The 26,573-nt window shown below is 35.8% G+C and overlaps 1 protein-coding gene across 1 annotated transcript; it reads right to left on the bottom strand.

Moving 5' to 3' along the window:
* Positions 1 to 121: 121 nt before the first annotated feature.
* LOC104543094 (transformation/transcription domain-associated protein) lies at positions 122 to 26,097 on the bottom strand (the record flags this gene model as incomplete). The annotated part of the gene is made up of 29 exons (XM_010187611.1): positions 122 to 241; positions 947 to 1,093; positions 1,468 to 1,647; positions 2,629 to 2,842; positions 3,811 to 3,932; positions 4,727 to 4,926; positions 5,997 to 6,143; positions 8,047 to 8,172; positions 8,822 to 9,035; positions 9,747 to 9,893; positions 11,165 to 11,275; positions 11,476 to 11,610; positions 11,690 to 11,848; positions 12,735 to 12,941; positions 13,522 to 13,788; positions 14,405 to 14,533; positions 14,950 to 15,148; positions 15,432 to 15,613; positions 16,004 to 16,168; positions 16,526 to 16,645; positions 16,971 to 17,090; positions 18,161 to 18,181; positions 18,314 to 18,361; positions 20,895 to 20,963; positions 21,780 to 21,950; positions 23,410 to 23,531; positions 23,941 to 24,037; positions 24,725 to 24,886; positions 25,837 to 26,097. Coding segments are annotated over 29 exons (4,362 nt in total), but the record flags the coding sequence as incomplete, so codon positions are not given.
* Between the last annotated feature and the right edge of the window lie 476 nt (positions 26,098 to 26,573).

Below are 26,573 nucleotides of genomic sequence, written 5' to 3'. Positions count from 1 at the left end.
TGATGGCACTCAGGATGACTTGTTCCATCACAATGAACAAGTCATTTATCACAGAAATACATTTTCCTGAAACACCAGTCATTTACAAAGAGGGATTTCTAAGTGAGAAGGAGATACTCACATGCTGCTGTCTGTCAGACAAGATTTTCCAAAGTCGTGAAAAAAGCTGTATCCAAGTCTTCTCTGCTAATGGTGTAGAAATGTGACATAGCTGAACAAAGGCACTCAGCAACGCTCCAGTCTAGAAACAAAAAGAAAGATGTATATAAATGGGAAAAATATAATTAATACCATGAAACAATAGTTCACAGTTCTACAGCTGTTTAAGCAGTGATGCAAATGCCTTTTCCAACCAACATATCAAAAATATGTTTCCTTTAGCAATACAGACAACGGTAACAAGAATTTAATCCTATTTTCATGTTGATTGAGGCTCTAATTCATTACTGTAACAGTTATTAAAAAAAGGAAAAGGAAAAAGGAAAGAAGTTAATTACTTTGGTAATAGGAAGTTAATTGGATAGAGCTGTTATTACTGTAAGAATTATTTCAACATAGTTTTCAGCTAAAATTATCTTCTTAGAAACTATTTAAACATAAGATGCCAATATACTTTTTTGATCCTGTCTTTGCCATCACTACTTCCTTAAATGAACAGTTTTTAAACTGTATTTGCTACAGTTACACTTGGAAGAGGAGAAGATTTAACTTTGTAGAATAGGAATAAAGCAACAGCTTGCGATTAACTGAAAGTTTAAAAATTTTTTACCCTATGCAAATAAGAAGTTAATCTGACTATAAGATATGTCTACAGAAAAAAAAAAATCAGCTGAAAAATCAGAAGCCTGAGATAGAGGATTAAAAAAAAAAAAAAAAAGCATATCAGGTCAGTTTGAAGCTTTCAGTATTGAAATGATTTGTCAGGAAATCAAGGACCTGTACCAACCTTCACTTCTCGAAGAGAGTCAAGAAATTTGTCATGGCGGTTGGTCAACATGTGCAGCTGATTGCCAATGTCCTTCTCAGAAAGTTCCTTAGTTTTAGGTGTGCTGGTCTGATCTCCCGGAGCCAACTCAATGTCTATTTCAACATCCTATATAAAAGTAAACAATTCAAAGCACACAGATATTTTCTAATTAGTTTTGTTATTTTCCAAACAAATACACAATACCCTTCCAATCAACTTATTTCAAGTCTCACTTTTAATCTCTGCTAGTTCTTCAGGCACAGATACAGAATTGCTATAGTGCTACAGTAAAGAAAAAAAAAAAAAGCTAAATGAATGAACGCAAGTTCTGAGAAACCCATGCATGTTTAAAGGACAATATATTAGACACAAGATATACTGAACAATCTGTGCAGAACACCTTCAAGACATATTCACCAAACCTATTTGATAAGAAACTAGGAAGAGCCATGTTCCATAAAAAAAAAAATTCTCTCTCTACAATATTTTCTCTAAGTTACCTCTTCTTTGGATTCACTGTTTTCCCTTTCGCGAGGCTCTTGTTTCACATGGGTTACCATAGCAAATGCCGCTCTGTCATGGCTGTCTGCAAGGTTGATAACATTGGTGATAGAGGGCAGCATAGCACCCTGGCAGCTTGTCCCAATTGTAGTGTTTCTCTCACACACCGCCAACAGGAGCTAAGACATTAAAAAGCAAGGAGAGTTCTTAAATATACATTTACTGTAGTATTTCAAGGAAAACATAACCATGGTTTAAAATTTATCAAGAAGATAGAAGTTGAAATGATATGTTTAAGGCCTATCTGTCATCCTTAGTCAGTAAACACAGTAACACATTTTCATCTTAATCTGATTGCATTTTGTCACCATTTTGAAGTTCATGATTATACTTTCAAGATTTTAGGAGAGGCTTCAAAAGCCTCTTCCAGAAAATATTGAAGAAAAAGGAATCTTCTGAGCCTAAATTCTGTATTTTGTACTTTTTAACATGTGTATTAAGTGCCCTCAATCAACTAATGTATACGGACTCTGCCCATTACAATTAAAAGTCCTCTCAAAAAGGATGTGAAAGAAAACCCCACAATGCTTTTTCTTCTCTCTCTGGAAGGAGTTTTAATACTTTTAAGAATACAAAGTTATCCTTACAGTCACTTTAAATTCATGGTGGGTTTTTAGTGGGTTGTTTTGGTTTGTTTCGTTTTCTGTATTAAAAAACGTTTGATACCACCTTGTTTTAAATAAACCAACCAAAAATGTGATTTCATTCCAGTGCAACCCCAACAGCAGAGCAGACACTCTAGCTTTAATGGTTTTCTTGAAATCATCTACTATAACAATTCTTGTATTTTTTATCATCACCATCATTTCTAGGAGATAGATTTGCTTCAGTAATATTAACCTGGTCATTAAGCTTTTGCAGAGAAAATAGACAGTAGAGGTTGATATTAAAGCCACTTTCCAAGCATCAGTATCTCGTAGTTTAGACACTATTTTTAAGCACCACCGAGGCAGCAGACTTGGTATCTTTAGCTTTGATACAGGTAATACATAATACAAGAAATACAATGCATACTGCTTTTACACTCAGCCAAGAAAAATTAGGAATAAAACATATTTCTCTAATTATAATTGTATTTCTGAAACAAATTATTTACCTACCTCAATGCACTGTTTTATCCAGAAGTGATTTCCCATTGCTTCCCAGTTTTGAGAACACGTCACATAAAGCAGGCGCTCATAAACACGACGTTTCATAGAATTGTCAAAGACCTCAAAAAATTTGGCTCGTATGAGTGGCTGCGCACAACGCAAACCCGAAAGAAATGCTGGTTCAAGTTTAGCAGTGAGTTCACTGCCAGAAAGATTCTCATCCCTAAAATGAATGAGGTTAAAATGACAGAAACATTAGAAAGACAAACCTTCCAGGTTTGTAATTAAAATACTGAAAATCAAAAGAGATGATGTTCTGTAGATGCCCACATGGTGTGGCACGCACCCAGGTGCAGCATTTTGAGAGAAACAGCAATAAAAATACTGCTACTTGTTAGAAGACTGCCCTAGAACTATCATAAAAATTCTTTCAGGATAAAATCTTATCATAATTGTGAAACAATTTCAGCCACATCTGTATCTTGTTTGAAATGCAAATAATAATGATTGATTAAAACTTCTGACCACTGTTGTTGGACTCTATGACCTTAAAGGTCTTTTTCCAACCAAATGATTCTATGATTCAATGTTCACACCAGAGCTTTGCACAGTTAACCAGAAAACAGAATAGCAGAAAACAGTAACTCAAAATAATATTAATCATCAGCACAAAATTAAATACTTGGCATTTTTTTATAAGGAAACTATCGTAATTATTTCATCACGTTACAAAACCCAACAGTTTAGCTGGCAAAGTAACCCTCCTGAAAATATAATTAACAATATATTTCAAATTAAAAAAAAAAAAGAAAACAAAAAAACAAAAGAAAATTATACTCTATAGATGGGAAAAGGCAGACAGATTTCAGCCATCATCACAGTGCTTAGAACACAAGCTACAAGGATGCCCTGGTATCTTGGGAAAGGAAGAGATTGGGGTGGTAGAAATATTTTAGCCAAGCCAAAAAGAAAATCCTTTCTAAGGAACTTCTATTTTCAAATTGTCTTCCATAAGTACATACTTTGGTCTCAGTGAAATGAATTGATTTTGCATTTTAGAAATAAAAAATTAAAAAAAAATTAAATTCGTTTTATTCAGACCTAAAAAGACTGATGACAAGTTATAAAGGTCATATATGGTACAAATTATGAACCAATAAGCTGCAATAAATGATTAATTGCTATAATTACCTATAGACATAGTTAACAAGGTCTAAGAACTGGGCATTTAATTCAAGGTCTTCTGGAAAACGCTTTTCAACGTAAGTCATCATTTTCACTAGTAAAATAGACTTCTCCCGGAGAGTAGGTGTCTGTGTTAAAAGAAGACATGATTAATTTTGTCAATTCATCTTAAAGCATGCAGAGACCTGGCACATTAAAAGTACCCCTCAGCCATCCTTATATCATTCTTTCACTTCTAAAGTACTGAAAAATAGCTTGGTAGAAGGTCATAGTTCTTAAAAAGAAAAATAAATAACTCAAGCATTTATCCTTCTAAATATATGCTAGAGAATTTTAAAATTGTGACTGAAAACAGGTTTAAGTTTTTTGATGACTACAAAAATCTAATGTATATTTTAAAAGGCGTAGATCCTTTCATACAGCACTAGATTGTCAAGTACTCAACTCCAGCAGAAAATACGGCAAATTCAAGAGGCCATAAAAATGTTACAGGAATAACACGACTTAAACCAGCATTAGTCATCCTCCTCCTGAAGAACCTCTCTATCCAAGTTAATGTGGAATATATTTTAAAACTTTTACTTTAAAAGAAGTTCTTAGCAAAACAGCACTTGAGATCAAACACCTAATACAAGCCTATAAAATGCTAAGCATCTTTAACCCCAGCTGTCTTCACAGGGAATGCAAAATACTCCAAACCTCATTGAGGGCATCTAAACGTATATAAGAGATCCTTACAAACCTATTCTAGGTGATCCTGCTCTGGCAGGGGGGTTGGACTAGGTGATCCTTCAAGGTCCCTTCCAACCCCTAACGTTCTGTGATTCTGTGAAACCTCACTGTCAAAAAGTGATGAATTGCAGCACTGGCTCACAGTTATTTAGTATTCGAGAGTAATAATGATTTTATCTTCTCAATTTACCTGATTAGCTGCCATTGGGGAATTGTTTTTCACCCACTCTTCTACTATTTTCACCACTGCACGAAGAATTTTGGCATCAGTAGATTTTTCAATGAGAGATGTTAGAATAGCTTGTATAAAATTTTTCCTCATTTCCATGCTCATCACAGCCAGCCGAGTTTTCACAAGATCCAGGCTTAGCATTACCAGTTCACTTGTACCTGCTATGGATGCAAAAAAAAGGATCGGGATTGTGTATAGGCCTATAAAATGCCTAGCTACAAAATTCTGAAGATAAGCTATTGTAATTTTTCAAAAAAGCAACAACAGTATTTGTTACCTGGAAATATATCCCTAGAAATAATGCTTTCAGAATTATTACTTCCCAATCCTAAGCCATTAGGACATGAGACAGACTCCTTCCAAAAAACCACCCAAACCAACCAATCAAAGTCCTAAAGGCAAGCCTCTGTAGTTTCATTTCAGTAAGCCTCCAGTAAAAGGTATTACAGAACTCCAGCACTGAAAAACTGCAATTAAACTTGTGAAAGAAATATTATGTGATGCAGCACATCTATTCTGTTTAGTTCATTTCCTGACTTGCTTATCTGTCAAGTTCAATAATTTTCCAATTGTTTCTCAGTGTTAATAAAATTTGCAAGGTTCTCATTTACTTAATTAAAATATGAGCTAGGAATCTAACAGCAGCAATTCTTTCCAAGTATTTTCTTCAGTAGCATACTCATTAATAAATTACTGTGCTCTTTACTAGCACTGAATTGTTTTCTACAATAACATCAGATCTTTTATATGACTCATGACTGAATTCCTCTGATGATAGACAGAATTGTACAGACTGAAATAGATGCTATTTTAAGATAAAAACAAAAGCATCAGCTCCAACAAGTTGATTCCACAAACAGCTGTTCCAGTATTATCAAATAGGAAGGAGTAAAAGCGAAAGCACGAAACAATCTCTCCCTTCAACCTTATAAACTCTCAAAGAGCTTCGGTATTTCTATATATGCTGTAGCTCAACAAATATTCACGAACCATTCACTGAAATGTTTGTGTTAATACTGAAATTCTTATGCTAAGCAGGTAACGAACTCAAAGTGCAATTTGATCTTTCAATACTTCAGCGACATTTCTCACTAATTGGAGTATTTTTCAACATGTAATAATGCACACAAAACTCCACAAAATCATTTGAATTCCTTTAGGATTAACACATGTCGATACTGTACAACATGTCTAATCATTAACATCCTTAGGTTGTATCCTGCAATACCTGTATTTGCTTCTGCTGTTCCTGCTGTAGCCTGTGGGTTTAAGTGTTCCCTGACCATCTTCTGCAGAGACCGCATAAATACTGAAATCAATCTGTCAATGTAGCTGGGATTGTTACTGCACGCAGACTTCAGAATCATTAATGTACCTATAGATAAAAACAATACTTAGGATGTCAAACTTTTATTGAGCATGATCTGAATAAGTTAAGTTTTCAGTGTGGATGTTCTCATTCTATGGAAGAGCAGAGAGCACAGGAAAACGCTGTGTTTGTCCTGCCATAAAAAATGCACGGGTCTACCCAAGTTACTAACACGACAAATCTGGATAGATCTGAAGAAAAAAATTCAGTCTTAACTTTAGTCTAAGACAAAAAAGCTATTTTTGCATTAATCAAAACATTTGAAAGTTCTGTACATAACCATGGGATGCAAGGCAAGGGGGAGAAGGGGAAAATAAGAGAGGGACTGAGAGCAGATACAAGTCCCCACTCCAGGCAAAATGAAAGTCCTCCTAGTATTGCACATTTGTTTTAGTAGCAAAAAGTAGCAAAGCCTTTACATGAATAGGCCTGGGTTTAGTAATTACAAATAATTTTTTAAAAAATTATAAAGTTTCTAGATTAGAAAAAGCAAGATGGTGTAAAGTTTCATAAATCAGTTACCGCAGATTGAAAAAGTTAACACTGTTGAATCTGGTAACTTCGGCACAGTTTATGAATGCTTATGATGCCTACAAGATCAGAGTCCCTTCACATTACACATTGTTATTAACAACGCCTATCCTAATACAAGCTTATATGTCTACATGCAAACCAATCAATTTTAGCAATATCTGTGCTTTAACTCTTTAAAAAATAAGTATATACAACCTGTCAAGCTATACCTTCCAAAAAGCCTACAGCTATCCCTCTCCTTACCACACCTTTACAATTCAAGAAAAGCCTAGCACGATATTTATAGAAGTTTGCTTTGTTCATTGAATGGCTGCTTCAAAAGTTTTTATTTCTTTTCCTGCTCAGATGTGCACGAAACCTGGTACACAAAATTCAGCCTCTTAAACACCAAATTAGTAAGATTTGCACCACCTGACGGTTAGATTGTAGTGCTGCTTTTAAGAGACCTTTAGAGACAGTGTAAGAAACATCTTTCTTGGTTAGTTTGTCGTAAAGCACATCCTGACATCTGACAAATAGGCAATTCCCAAAGCAAAATTACAGCTACCTACAGAGATCACAGAGTAGAATAGTGAAGGACATTTGCCATTTAAATCAGCAAGTTTTCCGAAACTGTGCAATTTTAGGTCTGTATTACCAACACAATCAGTACTGGGCCAAACTGTATTATTCCCATATATTTGTTGTTGTATTATGTAGCTGAGCCATATCTCTACCAGTTAGATTTTAAGTATGAAGACAAGAAGAACATTTCAGCTCTTCAGAACAGTGTATGTTAAAAATTCAGATTTGCTCACTCTAGAAAAAGAACAGTATTTCTGTAATTTCTTACCTAGTGAGAATTCAAGATCTATTAATAAATAAATCTTCCTACACTAATTAAATCAGCTGAAAAATGAGGCTTTAAAAACAACTGAAAAAGACAGTACAAGGCAATAACATGTAAGAATGTTTACACAGATTCCTTGAAATAGTCTATGGTATCTCAGAGTAGTACCAGCAGGATTTTGTTTTTTCCATGTAACGAGTTTCCAGTTAATTTTTACTTTATATTTTGGTTAATCTGAATGCTGCATCTTTTTCCTATGCACTTTGAACACAGGTTTCCATCTAGCACAATTGCAGCTCCCCACTTCCAGTAACTGCTCCCATGTCAGCTACTAGGAGAAGACAGAACGCAATGAACCCCTCAGTCCCTTTCTCCACAGAGGAGACATCCCAAGCTCGTCTCTCAAGTCAGCTCCAAATGCCTCCCACAGCTTCCTCTGCATGACGTCAGATTTCAGTTTCCTTATGGAAAATAAGAGCTTGTAACAAAGATCATACTCATTAAGGGGCACTCTACATACGTCTACTAGAGATGTGGGAAACCTACCAAAAAGCTGAGAAGGGTTAGCATTAGTGGCTTTTTCGTAATTAGTAAGTCCTTCATAAATAACCTTTCCAACTGCAGCATAGAGGCACTCCAGCTCTTCATACTTTGATGCTACACTTGAGGTACCTGCAGAGTTGAGAGAGTTGTGTTTACTTTTGGTAACATTAGCGACAGAATAGGTAAGGAACATACAGTCATCTATACCATCATATCTTGCTAATAAACCAAGGTAGTACAAACAGATCTCTCATTTATATAAACCTCTTTATTATACAACCAATGTTTCTTCTATAATAGTGTGCCACTACTTCTAAATAACTCATTTTATGAGAAGTCTTAGATTGCTAATTTTTTTAAATAAAAGATTATCTAAATTAGTTTATATTAAGACACCGCATATTACCTATTGTCTTTCTTTTTACACTGTCTCCCTTCCTTGTTTCAGCAAAACAGAAAGCTTAACAACTAAAAAATTGGACTTCCGAAGCTGAAAAATTATAATTGCAAAAATGCATTAAATTTATAGCATGAATTTCTTGAACGAAAGTTATGACAGCCACAGGTTATTAAGTTTTTCTGTCAACGGATAATGATGTATTCCACATGATTATTTCAGCTTTTCTTTTTTTAAACAGAGGTTGAAAGTGCAAGCTAAAATGGACCATTAAATGGAGGAATCATAAAACAGAACATTAGCACATTTCAAAAAGTGTTTTCACCCTGCCCTTAATCGTTTAAGTTATGCAGCAATAAAGGATAAAATGAAGGAGAAAACACCACGTACTTTGGAAAATACCCATCAAGCGAGAAAGCAAACTGTGGACAGCTCTCAAAACCTTGGTGTTCCCACAAGTCATACAAGCTGCTACACCTCGCTGCAGGGGTTTGAAGCTGCTGAGGACAGCAGGGGGCTGCAGTACAGTTAACAGGAAACTTAAGACCTCTAAGCCAGTGCAAATGTTGGCAAAGTTGGCCTGATTGGGTTGTTCCTAGAAAGTACAAATACAAAAAGGCAGTGAGTGGGGGAAATCACACAAGTATTACACAGGTTAGCAAGTCCAGACAAAATCTCTTGAAAATCTGTAATAAGGTTGAGGTTTCTATATTAACAATGTTTCACATCAATCTTTTGGATAAGTCATGCAATATAAAACTAAAATACAAGGCACTATAAAATCTTTAACTATAGAGATGTTACTTAAGCATTTATAGGTATGTTCCTTTTCGTGTTTTTTGTAATCCTCAGTTTTGAAATTTGCCTGCAACCTTGCTGGTTAGAAACGCAGTCAAGAGAAGATTTTGTTTTACCTCCCTTTCGGTGAACTTCATAGTACCACAGCATAGTCAGAAAGCCAAGAACCAACAAAATTCATCTCAATTTGTAAAACTTTCCACTAAACAATTAAAAAAAAAAAATGCAACCACCAACAAGTACACCACCCACACAAGCAATCCACAACCTATTTCAAAATCAGACGCACACAGTAAGGTACTCCACCTGCTCCTAATTCTATTTTAATATTTTTAAGTACTGCAGCTATACAAATTATAACCATTGATGCAATTCACCATATGTATATATTTCACTACAAATAATAAAAGATTAAGACTGTAAAAGTTAGTATCCAGGTATCACTAGTATTCAATCAACATCTGTGCTAGTGAAACCTAAAGACCTACAGGACTAGAATGTTACCTACCACAGTCATTAGCAGCTTATCAAACCACTGCAACTTCAGTTCTGATTTTGGCCACATGTCTGGTCGTAAAGCTGTTTTCAGAAGGTTGACACATCGGCGAGACAGCAATTCCCCAGGAGACCCAGCAGTGTTTGAGTTGTCATTTACCTAGCAATTACTCAGAGTTAACAAATGACACCCTTTTGTAACCAACTCATTAATTTATTATTCATTCCAAGCAAGCATATGATTTCTTATTTCTGAAATGGATGAGCTTAAGCAGTTTTATCAGTACAGTCACAGAGTATTTAACTGCATGAAAAGCTTACAACTAATATTAAACATCAGAAGTGGTGTCTAATCTGCTAGCTAATTATCCCAAATCACACATCAAAGGTATATTTTAAAAAAGTGTAATCCCATACATTATTACTACAACTCTGAACGTGCTCAACATGGTTAATCTTTTCTGTTTGCAATGTATCCATAAACATACATAGCTCTCTACTCAGTTTATCTTTATACTTCAAAAGCACGACTATTCTGCACAATGGACTGTGGTATATAAAAATCACATGTTATTTACCAGTTGAGCCTGCTGGAGAAGCAGAAGTCATAAAATTTGTCAGCTTTGAGCTACACTCAGCTAATTTTCCCCACCCTAGAAAAGTCAATTCTTAACAGAATTTGGTGAAAAGCTTTAGTTCTACATGCTGCATGAAAAGAAGTAATTCCATGTAATCGATCTTGAAAATACACTTACAGCTGTTATCCTTAGACATGTAATTTCCCTATTAGACTTTCTAAACATTCTTCAGATTTTGGATAAAATATTCTTGCCATTAAGTCTAGGCAACAGAATATGGATACTTTGCAGCACCATAAATGAATTAAGAAAAAAAAACACTTAAGGGAACTCTCTGAAGTCTTTGCCTGGCTCCAGTCAAATTCTACGAGTCACGTTTATTTCAATCATGTCACTCCTGATATAGTACTTGCTTGAAAAGAGAAAGCAAAGAACAAACAAAATGCTAGAAGTGATCAATAGCACAGTAGAATAGAGACTCTCTTAATTTCAGAATCTGGATTGCAACTGTTCACGTTTAATTTAATTTCAAAGTGCACACTCCCTGCACCAAGCTATAAACTTACAATGCCAACAATAAGAAGCTAAAGCGTACTTGTCATGTATAATACCCATCATTTGTGAAATGAAAAACAAGCAGAAACCAATTATCAAATTCAATTTCTTTCCTCCTTAAAATAAACACATTTTACTTTTTGTACAATTTCACATGAAGGTTTCTAACCTTTCAGCAAAAGAAAGCAAGCAAACACTAGACTAATTCACGCATAAAAGGACTCTTATGAAAATAAGGATTTATGGTCTTGGCTATTAATGCTGTATTGTTATTTGCATATCAGAATAAACACATTACCTGGCAAGCAATTCTAATCAAGAAATTCACGACTGTATCTGTATGCTGCTTGTCAATTGGCTTGGAAAGAAGTGCATCAGCTCCTGGCAAGGACTGGCTACGTCCAAATACCTGCATGTATGCAAAACACAAAAGCCATAAGCAACATTGAAGAAGGATAACAACAAGCAGAACACATTTAAAATATTCTAAAAGTACAAACTTCAATTCAGGGAGTTTCAAGTTACGTGGAAAAAACAAGTACACTACATTGCTTTGTCAGTGTAGCTTATAATTTCAGAGTCTCTAAACAAAACCTGAATTTTTCTTACAGCACTTATTGCTCCTGTTGCTGTCCTGAATCGTTTTACTTCTTGGCCAGAATCAACAGACAATCCTCTTTTAACAGCGGATGAGGCAGAACTTGCTCCTTCTCCACTTGCACTTGAATCCATATCTGAATCTGGCTGAAATATCAGAAATGTGCATGTTAAAACAGCATTCAACTGCATAGCAGCTCAATCTTTACCAGTTTAGTCTTCCTACCTGCTGGTCTTTAATTCTTTGCAACTCCCATTTAATAACTACTTCAGCAAGATCCACAGCTAATTTTCTTTGCTCTATGGTAACACTGGGAGTGAAGCCCAGTCTCTGCATGGCACTAACCATATGCTGAACCAAGTGATGTCTCACTGGATAATAAACCTGAAAAGATGGTTTCACAGTCATGTTAGCCATTAACCAATAAAATGCCACATTAAAACCACAGAGTTGAAATAAAGCAAAATGGTAAAATAGTCTTTAATCCTAAAGTTTGCTAAATCTGTACCATGTTCACATTTTGAAATCCAGAAAAGTAACTGGCGCTTTGAAAATAGAATTTTGGCTACTCAGTGACTACTGATTTCCTGTACCCAAATGAAGATGCTCTTTATAAGATACACAATTTTTCTCAAGGACAAATCATTCAAACTTCTTGTTGATCCTTTTAGAGAGCTAAAACTCACACTTGAACACATCCAGATATTTTTTCAAAAAGCACTGAGGCATTGACTCCTGAAAAGTAACTTAAACGCATATTAGTTAGCTGTCACTTTGACTCATATTTTAATATGCATTTTCAAAAATGCCCCCATATTGACATTCTGCAGCATTCCCCCATTTGTTTAGTGTTTTTCAACATACATTAATTAGCTGAAGATAAAAGTTAACATCACTGAATATCTAGTCAAACAAACGAGGATTACTGGAGGATGAAAAAGAATATGGTTCTGCACTTTTTTTAAACAACTCTTAAAGATTCATCACAGCTCTGTTAAAGAGCACTGCTAATGCACGTGCAATGAATTAATCGTGCAGACTTTCGCCTAACATTTTGAGTTCTAACTTTAATCATGATAAGGCTTAATAAGTGGTTTGCTATTTAATTTTAATAGTTGTTTACACAGTTTTAAATAAGTATCTTTGCAGACAGCTGATGCCTTTTGAAGCTAAACCATATAAATTAGAATACACTATTTTCTAATCAAACTGCAGTTTGCCTCCTTGATATCTGAGATACAGTGATTACCAAAATGACCGGTACACATACCTTGAAATGCTGTACTATCAAATGCAAAATATGTACTAGTTGGGGAACTGTATGACCCTCTTCCACAATGATTTTTCGAGTCCAGTGAGTCAGCATCTGATGTCCATCCTCCATTCGAGCAGGCACAGCTGGGGTCAGAATAGCCATGGCTTGCCTGACAATAGCTCGGGCCTCCATCGCATGAGCTTTTAGGAGACTGTGAAAAACCTAAACAGAAAAGGTTCTGATCAACATTAATATTATACCTACTTACAAAAATAAAGCACTTATAAAGAAACTACAGCATGCATTTTCTGAACAACACAACTTTTTCCTAAAGGCCCACAATTTGGTGAATATGTGATGATAATTCATCATCGGAAGCATACTGTGTGTACTTCTGTCTCCTTTACATTCCCTTTTTCTTCCTCCCTCTCCACTGTCCAATTTTAAGTTTTCCTTTGGTCCCCACATTCTGTCTCAACTGAAACGTCTGTCTCTTACATGAAGAAACATTACCAATTTTGTTAATTCAACCAAAAGGATTCCTTATTGTCCCATTTATCCTCTCTGTTTTCACTTATCTTTAAACTTCTTTCTGTAGTCTCCTATCCCCAAATGAATTTGTATTAATATGTGGTTTGCTGCTTCTGTATTTGTGTGTTGCATATGAATTTAACTCTTACTTTTATACTAAGTATCCAAAATTACTGTGCACACTCTACTCTGCATTTTTAAATAAAAGAGAGCACGCTACAGACCTTATCAATAGCCCTTAAGTGTATGAATACACGCCCATAATCCATACCTGCAGAACTATCTTCTTATGTATGGCAAATTTTGCAATGATGTGTGCCAAAAGCAAATGTCCACTGTATTTGCATGCTGGGTCCACACATGCCTTGGACAATAGGCAAGGCCAAGCAAATGTCATTAGACGTCGTAGTTTGCTGTTCCTGTTTTTGTTATTGTCATGAATGTGATGTGGAGCATGCTCAACCAGAAGTGTGGCAAACTGCAAAAGATATATCCTGAGGGAATCCAGCATATCAGCTTGTTTTTCCGGATCAAGTACCTAGACCAAAGAGGAGAGGAGGCAGGTGAGAAAACATAAAATGAAACAGAACAACCTAACTTTATTATGCGTAAAAACAAAGTCCTAATTTTTTTGATTTTTGAGTGGTTTTTAAGAAGACTAATGACTATAACCACATTGTTAAATTCAGTTTAATACCCACTAAACAACCTCCTGAAGTAAGAGCTTTTAAATAATGAGCACATGTAGGAACTTCCAAAATGTTAATCTACAAAAAAAAAAAAAAAAATAAAAACCCCAACTCTCATCTTCAACAACATCCATTTCATTACTGCCCACTGGTTTGATGAAACTAAAGTGAATTACAAAGATACCAATGTTCAGTCATGGTAAGCTTTGCTTATGGAAGAAGACTAGAAATGGGCCTTGTACGGCTGTAATCCCAAAGACAGCCATTCAAGTCAAAGGGATATTGAAAACTGTAGTCCAACCCTACTGATGAATCTCACAACAGTTCGATGTTATGATGCGATCTGATGTAACTGATCGTAACATTTACAGATAGCACAACTAATTTAAATCAGGATTCAAAAGCCAAATAAGAGGAACAACTTTTTGCTTTCATTTTCACTTTAATGTAAGTGACAATTGTTACCTTTGTTATGAAAACGCTAGTGATGCTTTCTGGATTATCTCCTTCTGGGTTTGGGGGTCCCAAAAGCTGTTCACCTTCTCCTTTTTCAAAACTGTACAAAAAAGCAGGATTCAGGATATGTTGCAGCACCTACAGAATATAAACAAAAAAAAGTTATATTCATCTATCTGATTCTTCTAACAGCAGTCAACATTCAAGTAATTTCACATGCAAACCTGCATGGTAGACACACTCACTGCATTATAGAAGGAAGCTATAAATAAAACCTGAAGAAACAGATACACACAGACTTTTTTGCCCTCTTTTTTTTCCTCCAAGGGCAAAGATTTTCAGAAAGTGTAAGCTAAAGTAGTCAGCATTGAGAGCAAGATGAATTGCTGTCTCTGTTTATTATCGCTCTTCTTCAGGTATGATATTTTCACTTAAATGGCTCTGCCAATTATCAAACTCGTTGACATTTAAGTAAGCGAGTTTTGTTGCCCTAGTTCCCAAGAAGAAAATTAAACCTAAATACCAGGCTTCTTTGATATAATTGCATTAGTTACCTTGGCTTTGAGCTCATCTCCAAAGTTTGGGTCATTGAAGTCTACAAACCGGAAGAACAAAGCCCGTTTTTGGAGAATACTGTAGTTTTTGGGGATCTCTTCTTCCATGTATTCCTTTAAGAAAGTCATATTGCAGAGAAATCGACCCGTAAAAGCCCGAAGCAACTGGAAGAGCAACTCTATATCACCATAATTCCTTCTGTAAAAACACAAAATAAAAAGGTTCTGTGAATACCCAACCAAACTTCTATCCTGATGACAGTGTAGAAACTAATCTTGGTTTTAAATGAACAGAGAGTCAAGAGCAGGCAGTACCAGAGGCACGGTTTTAGAGCTAATGGCATTACTATGAAATATACTAAAATTTCACTTCAGTAACTACAAGCTTTTTATTACAGCTGTATACCTTCAACAATGTTTTCAAAAATTTTAAAAAAAATAGAAGCGTAGGCAAGCTATAGGAATTAAATCTTTTTACGTACTTGCAGTAATTCAGTAAGCAATATGCTAATAGCTTAGGTTCTTTCCAATTTGTTGCAGCCATATTCTCCTTCCGATGTCTCTCTTGAAAAGCTTCACTCACCCATACACGTTTCAGCTGATTCACCAAGGAATGTTGATTTGCTAACCAACATTCATCATTCTTAACAATAATACTTATGATCTGTCAAAAGCAAGACAAGATAAATGCACAGTCAACATGCAACAGATTTGTCAGTAAAAACAATATAAAAGCATTTCTTTAAGGTCAATTAAGGGTTCTAAAATATGCCAAAAACATCAAATAAGACCTAGTCTGTACAGTGTTTAAAGGAGTTTTTGTTTAAGTTTCTGCTGCCATGAGTGCTCCTGTATCTTACTTGATTAAAGCATAGTTCGTTTGAGTCTCATTTCCCTTCCTAGAGCGGCTCTGACTACAAACACTACATTTTTACAAGTGTTTATTCTGCAAGCTATAATATATATGCACACTTCAAAACCTGTATTTTAACAGGCCTGTAGCTAAAGAGGTTTTAAGTAGCTAGTGCAGAGACAAACAAGAATAAATTAATACCTTGATAGCCTGAAACTGAAGATCGAGACGCATTGTGGTAGTGCTTGGAGAACCAGGTCTAACAGCTGCTTGGGTACCAACAGGTAACAGCAGAGTGATAAATCGGTTAGGATTAGCTGCCAGTACATCTCGTAGAGGCTTGGCATCTTTATGTTTTAAGAAACTCTGAAGAAAGGGAAGAAATAATTTTAATAACAACCTTTAAAAGCAAAAATACCAAAAGGCTATATCATCCTGTAGCTTTTATATCCCTCACTGAAGTTGCAGAGGTTGTATTTCACATATATAAAAATAACATCTACAACTTCAGTAATAAACCTGCATGATCTGAAAAGGTATAAAATCAACACCTCAGGACAAACAGATACAGAATGGAGAGCAGGCACCCTACAGTCAGAGCAAGACCCTGATTAAGGACTACAAGGTCACATGGGGGAGGGGGGAAAGATGGAAAAGATGAAAAACTTTATCAGATTTGTGAAGATGAGGACTTTTTCCTGCTCCCCTCCCCACACAGCTTACCATAAACATTCTGCTCCACTGTGGATCATTTAAAGTGGCTTCCATCATGAACAGCTCCACAGTCTGGGATGGATGACGTGTCAAAAATTTTATGAGTGGTTCCCTGAATGGACTGCCAGCCTGAAAGATTCATAGAGCTTTAATTGAAAGTGCAGAGTACAGAGTATTTTCTACTAATTTACTAGCACTTGAAACACATTTGACTTGGCATTTATGCAGATACAAGATGTTCAGAACTTCTACGATGGGAATTTATTGATAATTTCGAAACTTCATTTTTAAGAATCTAAGACAAATGTTAACACCTCCTAAAAGGCTTAAAGAGCATATTTATTTATCACATCACATGTTCCCACACCATGTTTAAAACATTATATTTATTATATACTAATATTTAAAAATACTATAAAGCAGCAATATCAGCAATGTTAACTTCCACTTTTACCTCAATTAACATTGCTCGTTCTGTTTTCATAACAACTTCTAGCAGAGGTTTAACCAAGGTCTGAGGGGCAGCTGGGATCAGATGGAATAGATTTATAATTGCTGAACAAATCTTCATTTCCTACAGGTAAAAAGCACAATTAAAGTAATATTACCAGTTAAATATATAAAAACAGTATCACACATCCTAACGTAGCCGGTAACCAAATGCAAAGGGTTAACATATATACAGCATCTACTTACCATGATGTATGGAGAAAATTATTCTCGTGGAAGTTTGCCCTTCCTCCCTTGTAATATCATGATTTAACTTTATTTTCTTTGTCAGTATAGTGGCATTTTACAGGTAAGAACTAAACACTGTGTAAAGATGGTGACAGGGCAGCTACAGAGTGCTCACTGCTCTACACCAAGTACCTCGTGCATCAAAAAGCCAGACCTTCCTTTCTAAACAATTTCTCATACATCCCGCAACTCCAGACCAGACATGAAGGAAATGACAGACAGCTTTCTCACAGCACTGTTCAGTGTATCTTGGAAGCAGCTGATTACTTCAATCAGTATCTGTTTTCCTACTAGATACTAAATTCTTCTGAAATTCAAAGTAATTCTGTGTTTTGCTTTCACTGTGTAATTTAAATGGGGACTATATTTCAGTTAACCAGAGTGTGGAATTTCTAAAGTGAGAAAAGGGAAAAGAAAAAAGATAAAACAAAACATCCACGCTCATCATCCCTCTAAAACCAACTTCTAGGATACAGTATACAAATAATATTATCAAGTGCATTGCATTTCCTCAACTGAATTGAGAATACTCAAAGTATTAGGCCCCACTCCTTTAACATGATCTGCCTAGACAGACCCCCACAAGACAACTCTCATGGTTTGAAGTGCAGAACTGAGAACAAATATAACATCTTTCGAAAGCACTTATGCCTTAACAGAAACTAAAAATCCTGCTCTTCCTAGTACAAACATGCTTAACATCCTTAACAGCAATGGTATCAAAACAACTCTGCCACAGACAAACAGAAGACAATTCACAGCACTGCACTCAAAGGCACAATGCACTCTGCCCAAACACAACAATAAAACTAACAAATCACAGTTTAAAAGAAATAAAATAAATAAAACCAAACAAAAAAAACACAGCAACAAATAACTTCCTAGTGCCTCCACTGAGTTTCTCACCTCTACCCCTTCCGTGGCAGGCTGAACCAAAACAGAAGTCACAGCATGAAAAGAAAAAGCCCACAAAAATACCAAATAAGCAAACCAGTATATATTATTATTCAGGTTGCAGTCAGAAATCGACTTCAGTACGCTTATTTTCTCATCTCAAACTGAAAAGAATGGAGACAATGAGTATCTCCCATGCTCTGAATTGCTCTCCTAAGAATTAGGATGAAAAGCATCCTTTTTTCTACTTGTAATTGTTTAGAAACAGCTTCTCAAATAGTTGTACCAAATAAAAAGATACTGGAGATTATAAAATCAGGGGAAAGAATAGTTTAGCATCTTCAAAGACAAATTTGTCCAGCATCAATTCCGAAACCACGTTCAATACTTGAACTACCAAGCTATAAAGTCCTTCTAAAAGTCTGTAACGTCAAATTTCCACTGTGGTGCCACTGTTCATGAGAGGGACACTCAGAGGCAACCATCTATTCAAAACTTGTTTTTCAGTCACTAGACATGACCTAAAAACCCACAGCTTTCCTTGAGGAGGCGGGAAAGAGAGGAAGAAGGGATTTAAATCAAAGATCTTGCTCACTGGGCCAACTAATTAGATCTTAATCACTACATAATATGTTATAATTTCATTTATCTAAATAGACAAGTCACAGTTCAGAAACACATTACGACTGTCATAAAATTACTTAGGTGAATAAAGAACTTTGTTATTCTGGCATCAACGTGGATCTTTACAATAGTTGTTAATTATTATGCAGGATTTTTAACTGAAATTTTCAGTTTCTCTAGAATTGCCATTTACGTATGAAAACTCATTCTGTAGACTTTTGGCCTGTTTCATTAAGAAGCCTTGCTGACTAGACACTACCTGCACTATGCTGGAGAAAGCACGACACCACCAGCATCCCCACCACATGGCACCTTCATAACACGCTGCTCAAAAAAGGCAAAAACTCTTTAAGTCAGACGAGTTATCATAACAGCACTCTGTACCACTTCAGCCAGCAAACATATGGCTTTCCTGACCAATTCCACCCTCCGCTGTGTGTTTACCATCTCCTAAAGCTAACCGCTCGTTCACTCAGTCTGAATGATGCAACCTACTTCGATAACAATCCCCAACACTGCCTTTAAGTAAAACTCAGATTTTGGAATCTCACTATGGTCAAGAAGACATCAGAGTAAGTGAAAGGCCAGCTACAGTAACTGTGACCACCAGTTTCACCATCCCAGGTTTTCCACATTTAGAAGATACAATTACAGCACCGGCATACTGTACATATGGACACAGGAACACAGACTGCCATAGCAATTGTATAAAGACCACAATGTCTGTGCACCTCTTCAGTTTCCTAGAGTTTTTATTTTAAGGAAACTTTAGGGCAACAACCGGGGTAAAAAAGTAGTATTTCAATCAGCTTTGCAGCCACACGATTCTATCTGAAAGTGTTTCCATGGACTTTTCTCCTCCCTCAAGATGGGACAGTAGATTCCTTCTCAAGTGTCTGGGGTGCATTTCCCCCTCAACATACATAGGTTTTAAACCAACACTAAAAAAAAAAAAATACATGTTTGGGAGACTAAACACACAACTACATAGAAAACATCAACAGTAGACATTGAAAGCAGAATTCACAATTAGATGTGATTTAGGGACAACTAGAAACTGTTCTAGAGGTTCCACATTGTGGTTTGAAATACTATTGCTATAAAAACATCTGCTAAATATCTGCAACCACAACATCTGAAGAAAAGTGAATCCCAAAAGAAGAATATGAAGCTCTAAGAACCATCGACTTGAAAAAAATGTGCTTAACTGAAAAATGCACCATTTTTAAGGAAAAAATTCTACTCCATTAGAGAACATCAAGGTCAAATACAAAGCAATGACTACATTCAGATTTAAAAACTTTCTTTGCAATGACAGGAAAGAGTAATGAAAAGCCATTAAGCCATTTCCATGTTTTGAGGGAAATAAAAACCCAATCTAATTTCATTCTAATTTGAAAAACAAAGAAATTAATAAAGTTCCCCCCTATCCTTTCCTTGTTGCAATAACAAATCTCAACACATTGTAGAAGTTACCCAAAGCTTGACAGAATAAAGGAACTTCTGGTAATCTACATGAATCACCAGTGAAGCAGGAATTCCCTTCAGTGCCATATTGCCAACAGCATACAGTGCTGTCATTGCACTTATCATTTAACATTGATCAGCTTCCCATAGCCAACAATGAGGCCCTTAGTTTGGGTGGAAGAGAGATTTTAATGTGATTTCAATTAGTAAATACTAAACTTGGTTTTCATAAATAGTATTTAAAATTAACTGAGATTATAATGTTAATATGTATAATTTTCAAATTACTATGTTATGAACATCAAACATATTGGTGAAAAAAGAAGGATTATGCTGCTGAGCTCATCAGCCATTCCAATGAAGAACAGATTCTAAGCAGCAAATCCCAAGAAAAAAAAGCAACAACAAAACAAACGAATGAGCTGTTCTCACACCAACCTGTACAGAATAAGCTTTAAAATAACCATTGTCAGCAGATAAGAAGTTCCTCTTACTAAGATTTGTAACAAATATTCAACATGCATGTAAATTCATTAGCTTGTAACAAAACAGTGTGCAGTTACAGCAACATTTACAACTGAATGAGTTCTGCAATTCCGAAACATTAATACTATTTATGCCTTTTCTTCCCACATAAAAGCATTCATTAACTTACATTTCCATCACTCCGCTGTCCACCTTTGTGTGTAATAACTACAACTTCCATCCACTTACGCAGGTGTTGCTATAAAGAGAGGATAATTGGTATTATTGTTCTAATTACACTGTTCCATTTTAGCAGGTGACCACATATACTACAAGAAAAGAAGTAGAGACAGAAGTGATTGAAGAAAACAAACAAAGGGAATAATTATTAGTTATTTTCATTCCCCCAGATTGAATAGCATACTGCTGCTAAAAGTCCTCTGCGTATTCAAGAAAGCAGGGGTTATAACAGTACATACATTAAAAGGCACAAAAATCTGAAGTCTGATAGGCTTACACTTGTTTCATTATTTGTTTAATATGCACGCATTAAAATATTTAATTATCCATGGCAAAAAGATAAAGAATTCACATACACCATTTAAAAACTGCAAATAAGAACGGCCATACATAATCACATAATGGTAAGGCTTGGAAGGGACCTTCCTGCATTCCAGTTTGTGTCCGTTGCCCCTTGTCCTTATACCTTCCACAACTTTACAAATCAAGAAAACGACAAAACAGACTTAACCCACTACTAAGTAAAACATATTTTCAAGGGTTTTCTTAGTGTATTATACTGCTGGCACCTTGCTTAAAGATGAATTTGTCCAAGCAGTCCTCAGAATACCCGGGTATGTCTTCACTAGAAAAGAATGTCTTTTAACTTTCTGGTTTAGTAGTTCTTTAGAAATCAACTCAAGATATTTATTTCTTCCTATTAATTGTGAAACAAATCTTTTACTTCCAATATATATGCTGAGTCGCTACTAAATTGTTCTTTGACTTTTTAACAACACAAAATGTTAAAGAAAATTTCTTCTGGAAGAGCTGAAGAAAACCTGAATGAGCTTACCATCATCTGATCACAGAATTTGTCATTAAAAGAGTTTGGAAAAAGTCTAGTGACGGATGTCAGACGATTCACAACATTCAGTGTCAGACTTCGATAGTCTCCCAACATCATAAGCAATGGTCTCATGTGTGTATGAATTTGATCAACTTCTATGGTTGCTCCTTCCAAGAACTGCAAGAGAAAACAGGATTAAGACACAGATGGAGAGAGGAAGGACTTTTGTGCAAGCATTTTTCTTAAGATAAAGTCTGCTGACTTGATTTATTTTCTTTTATTTTGTACTTTCAGAATGCAATAGCTTAAACAATATTCATTACTGGAAATAAATACAGTGACAAGATGGATTTGGGGAGCACTGAAGTATTTCTGATGCACAGTAGGATATTCCATAAAATAATCAAGTGGGAGTTTTTAATTACAGATGGACTTAAAAACTGCCATAGCTATAAATTAAATATACAGCCATGGACAAACTACATAGACACTGTTATTAGGAACTGCCTGTGAATATGGCTGAAGGCAGCAGAGCAAATTTCTGTGTTACAATCCACATGCATTCAGAGTAACATAAAAGGTCAAGAGAACCTGGCTGCAAGCAACCAGAGAGAATACTTCCTGTCATAACCTAACATCCTGTGGGCATGGATTTATCACAGGAAAAAGTGCTCACAAAAATCTTACACCAAATGCATAGGTCAGAACAACCCTTATTTGCTCCTTCTTATCTCTCAACCCAAGTGTATTGTCAGCAAGCCATAAATAGTAAGTACATTCCCTTTCATGACTAGAGAGACATGAAAAGACAACATCTGACCTCTAACCAGTCAATGGCCCAAACGAACGTAAACCACCAGTATTACTGCAGTTATATTTCCTGTTACATGCCAGACAATCATTATAAAGAAACTATAAGTATTTTTATTTTAATTTGCTGTATGTAGAAGAATGGTATTAAAATCTTGCTGAATCAGAATTGGGCAAATCTACAGAGCAACAAATCATGATGAGTTAAAAACCTTTTCCACATACCTCCAGCGTTTTTACACTATAACCTAGCATCCACGGAACAGACAGTGGAGTGTAGCACCATGTAAGGATACTCATTCTGAGCTTAAACAGTACACACTCCTGTTTCTTGAGGTAACTGCCATACTGTGATCCAAAGTCCAACTCTGCTGTACTGCTTACTTTTCTAAAGCCAACTATGGGGTCTCTACCACTTCTTTTGGGAACAGAGAAGAAACAGGAGAAAAGCTTTTACAATAAAGCCAGGTATGCACCTTTGCAAAACTGCTGGGAAAGACTGACACTGTTTATTTAGAAAAGAAGATACATTTACAAAGACCAGACAAACAGAAAGACCAAAAGACCAGAGAGAAAGACTGAAAGACTTAGCATGGTCCCTGTCCACAGAGCTTATAGTGCTTCACCCAGAATAAAATTTTTACGGCTAAGTTCAAACGTCCAAAAAAACCACATTTGACAAACTTCATTATATTGGTGTCACTAATAAAAACTTAACAGAGCGGCCATTATTTCTTGTAGGGAACTTTCCTAAGAAACTTTGTAACAAGGAAGTAAAGCAGAGAGAACAATGGCCTCAACAGCAACATTGTTTTAATACACTAACCTTTCTCATGCACGCTTCTCCTGCCTCCTGCAGTTCATTATTTGTTGAATTAAGTGCCTTGAAAAGTGCAGCAATGATTTTCTCTCTTGACTGAGGCAAGTAATTGCAGGCAGCTAGAGCATCTGCAAATATCAAAGTAAATTTGTTCTCTTTGTTAACTTAATTTCAAAAGAGAGGGGAAAAAAACCTAATTCTACATTTCTCCTCTTCAAGTTTCTTTTATTTCATCTTAAATTACAGACAGCTAAAGCATAGCATCCTTTGCCAAAAGCAACAGGCATCATAAAACAGTAAAAGAATGGAAATTATATTAAAAGTCTCAAAATATTTTGGGTTCATTTCAGAAACTATATCCTAGTCATTATGAAAGCAGTGACACTTTCCCATTATTCTCCATTACACTGTGACCTCTAGACAGCCATCATCAGTCTTCAAGCGCTCAAGTTTTCTGCTGATCTTGGGAAGAAGACTGCCCGTTGCTTCACAAGGACACTTACCTACATCAAATTCTGGTTAGGAAGTTGTACTTACTTAAGGCTGCAATCCGAAGAGGTACAAGAGATGGAAGACTTTTGTAACAAGGCAGTTTCATTAAGGCAGCATCTTCAGCCTCGCACAAATTCAGTAACTAGGAAAAAAAACAAAAGCACAATCATTTAAGTACAGAATTGTGAATCACATTTGAAATGGTATATTATCAGTTACCTTTTGAGTCTATCACTCTCACCTTCACAAACTGTTTTTGAATCTACAGAGCTTTGTTTTTCTCTTAAGCAAAAAAAGACTATTCTTTGCATTGACAACTATACCCCACACCTGCCTTGCTAATTGCAATTACTGTTAGTATCAAAGACCTTCTGAACTTAAGTTTGGACAAGGCTGCAAGGAAACCAAGGGACTAGACAGCTTCTCTAAGTTTAGTCTACACACTAGTTTCATACCTGATTTTACTCAAACTGTTAGGGACTCAAAAACCTTAACAAGCAGTAATCTATGCCTTGGTGGTACAACGGTTTAATAGAAATACTGTGCATAAAGTAAGGCCTAAATATGAAAGTTAACAGTACAGACTAGGAGCGCAACACCAAATTTCATTTAATATATTTCACACACATTAGAATATTCTGCTTAGCTCAGAGCTATTATGTTGGAAGTAAATGCAGACCTCAGTTCACATTTCTCAAAAGGTAAATTGTTAGATTTTGGTGAAAGTTTAAAACGTACAGGTAAAATGCATATTTTTAACAATGAAAGTTCCAACACCATCACTACTCAACTACCTACATTCAAATACAAGAACATAAAAATAAAGTACCTCTGTGTAGAAAACCTTGTGTTCCACAACATTTAGATCCATTGTAAACAAGCGGGGTTGCAGGGTTGTGCAAAAAGTATTTCCCTCCATCAGGCCAATCTGGGCATTTGCAGGTTGATGCCTAAGTAAATGCTTTTTAGGAGGCACCATGTCTTGGAGAACCTACACAATGTAATGTATATTACCAAATGAGCAGTCTATTCAAATGACCCCACAGACCTAACCACTAAAAGACATCATCAGTCACGGCTCCCTTTGCTATCGTGGCTCCAGACGTACCTGTGTAGAAATCACTAAGCAAGAAGTATTTCTCTGAACAAATTTAATTCACGGTTAATTAGCAAAATAACTCAGTATCTGTAATTACTACATATCCTCTGTGAACATATCTATGATATTTAATAATTTCACATTATGTTATAAACAGCAAAGAAATTCAGACTCAAGCATTTGAAATGTTCAAGGCAAGAAACAAGATTATTTTAAGCTCCTAAAACATAAAACCAAAAACATTCATGTACTTTTTATCTATTACATGAACTTCTCACTCTTCTCCATTAACACCTTCAGCAAAATAAGCTGAAGCTCCTTCAACTAGGGAGCTTCTCTGTATGTTCCCAAATTACAGCAACAACTTCTATAATTTCATACCTTGTAGTGACCCTTAGGGTTTATGTACCTTTGCTTGTCTTGCAAGAGAATGAACGCTATTAGCTTTAAGGAGTATCTAGCAAAACGTGATTTCAACCAGCTTTGATCTTTATAGTCTCTTTCTGGATAGGGAAAGGCACAGTACTATGTCTCATATTTAGAGTAACACAAAATTGAGGTTCCAAATGCAGTATCTACCTGACCTAGCCTATGTTTGATTTCAGGAAGTAAATCAACCTGAAGGCACTATAAATACTAAGTAGTCAAACACAGCTTGTATGGATCTCCATAGCACACCAGTCACAATGTATTTTCAAACAACGAAACCTAGCAATTGACAAACATACACTATCAAAGCACTAAGAAATTGATTCACTAATGTGAGAAAACATACTCAGAAAAGCGTTTTGTCAATCCAAACTGGTAAACAACTTGGACTTTCAGTAAGTATTTCTGCTTACCTCTTTATGTGGCTCCATTATCACCGTGACACTTTTTCCAGTGACCTGTGCAAGTACCTGCAGCGAATGCATGGCCTGTTTTCTCACAGTAGAGTTTGGAGAGGTTACTTCTCGAACTAGATCATGCGTTACATGATGGAAAGACTTTTCCTGTGCTGCTAGGATTTCTTCTGTTTTTTCTTCATCTTTTAAAGGAGTTGCACATCTAATCAAAAGCTGTTCTAATGTGGTCTTTGCCATAGCAACTGCTCCATTGGAAACCTACAGTATCATAGATTATTTTTATTAAATAAGAACAGAACAAAGATCACAGATCTACACACTGCTCATTGACACACTTAGAATTTAATGAATCCTCTGCAAATGGCTAAAAACATATAAAGCTTAAGTAGAACACACATACAACTAGGCTTCCCACCAACCATCCCAAAACGGAGAGTTTCAATGCAACGCAATTTTATAAACTAACTCGAGTACTGGAACCTTTAGCAATGTTGTTACCATATGATTCACAACTGAGAAAAGGTCACACAGCCAATTCTCTAGGTGTCCATAACTACACATGGTTTTTTGATAAGATGAACATCTTTCAAACTAAGCATAAAAAGAAGACGGAAAACAACAAAAAAAAACAAAACCAAAACCAACAGTGCTTTTCATGCAAGCGACAGTGATTTTGCTGATTTGAATGCAACCTGTACATTTCTAGTTGTCGTGGTTTAGGCCCAGTGCATAAC

Source organism: Mesitornis unicolor, unplaced genomic scaffold, assembly GCF_000695765.1.
Source record: "Mesitornis unicolor isolate BGI_N332 unplaced genomic scaffold, ASM69576v1 scaffold47756, whole genome shotgun sequence".
Classification (NCBI taxonomy): domain Eukaryota; kingdom Metazoa; phylum Chordata; class Aves; order Mesitornithiformes; family Mesitornithidae; genus Mesitornis; species Mesitornis unicolor.
The sequence above is the reverse complement of the archived record's forward strand: the minus strand, read 5'-3'. Positions and strand labels throughout refer to the sequence as shown.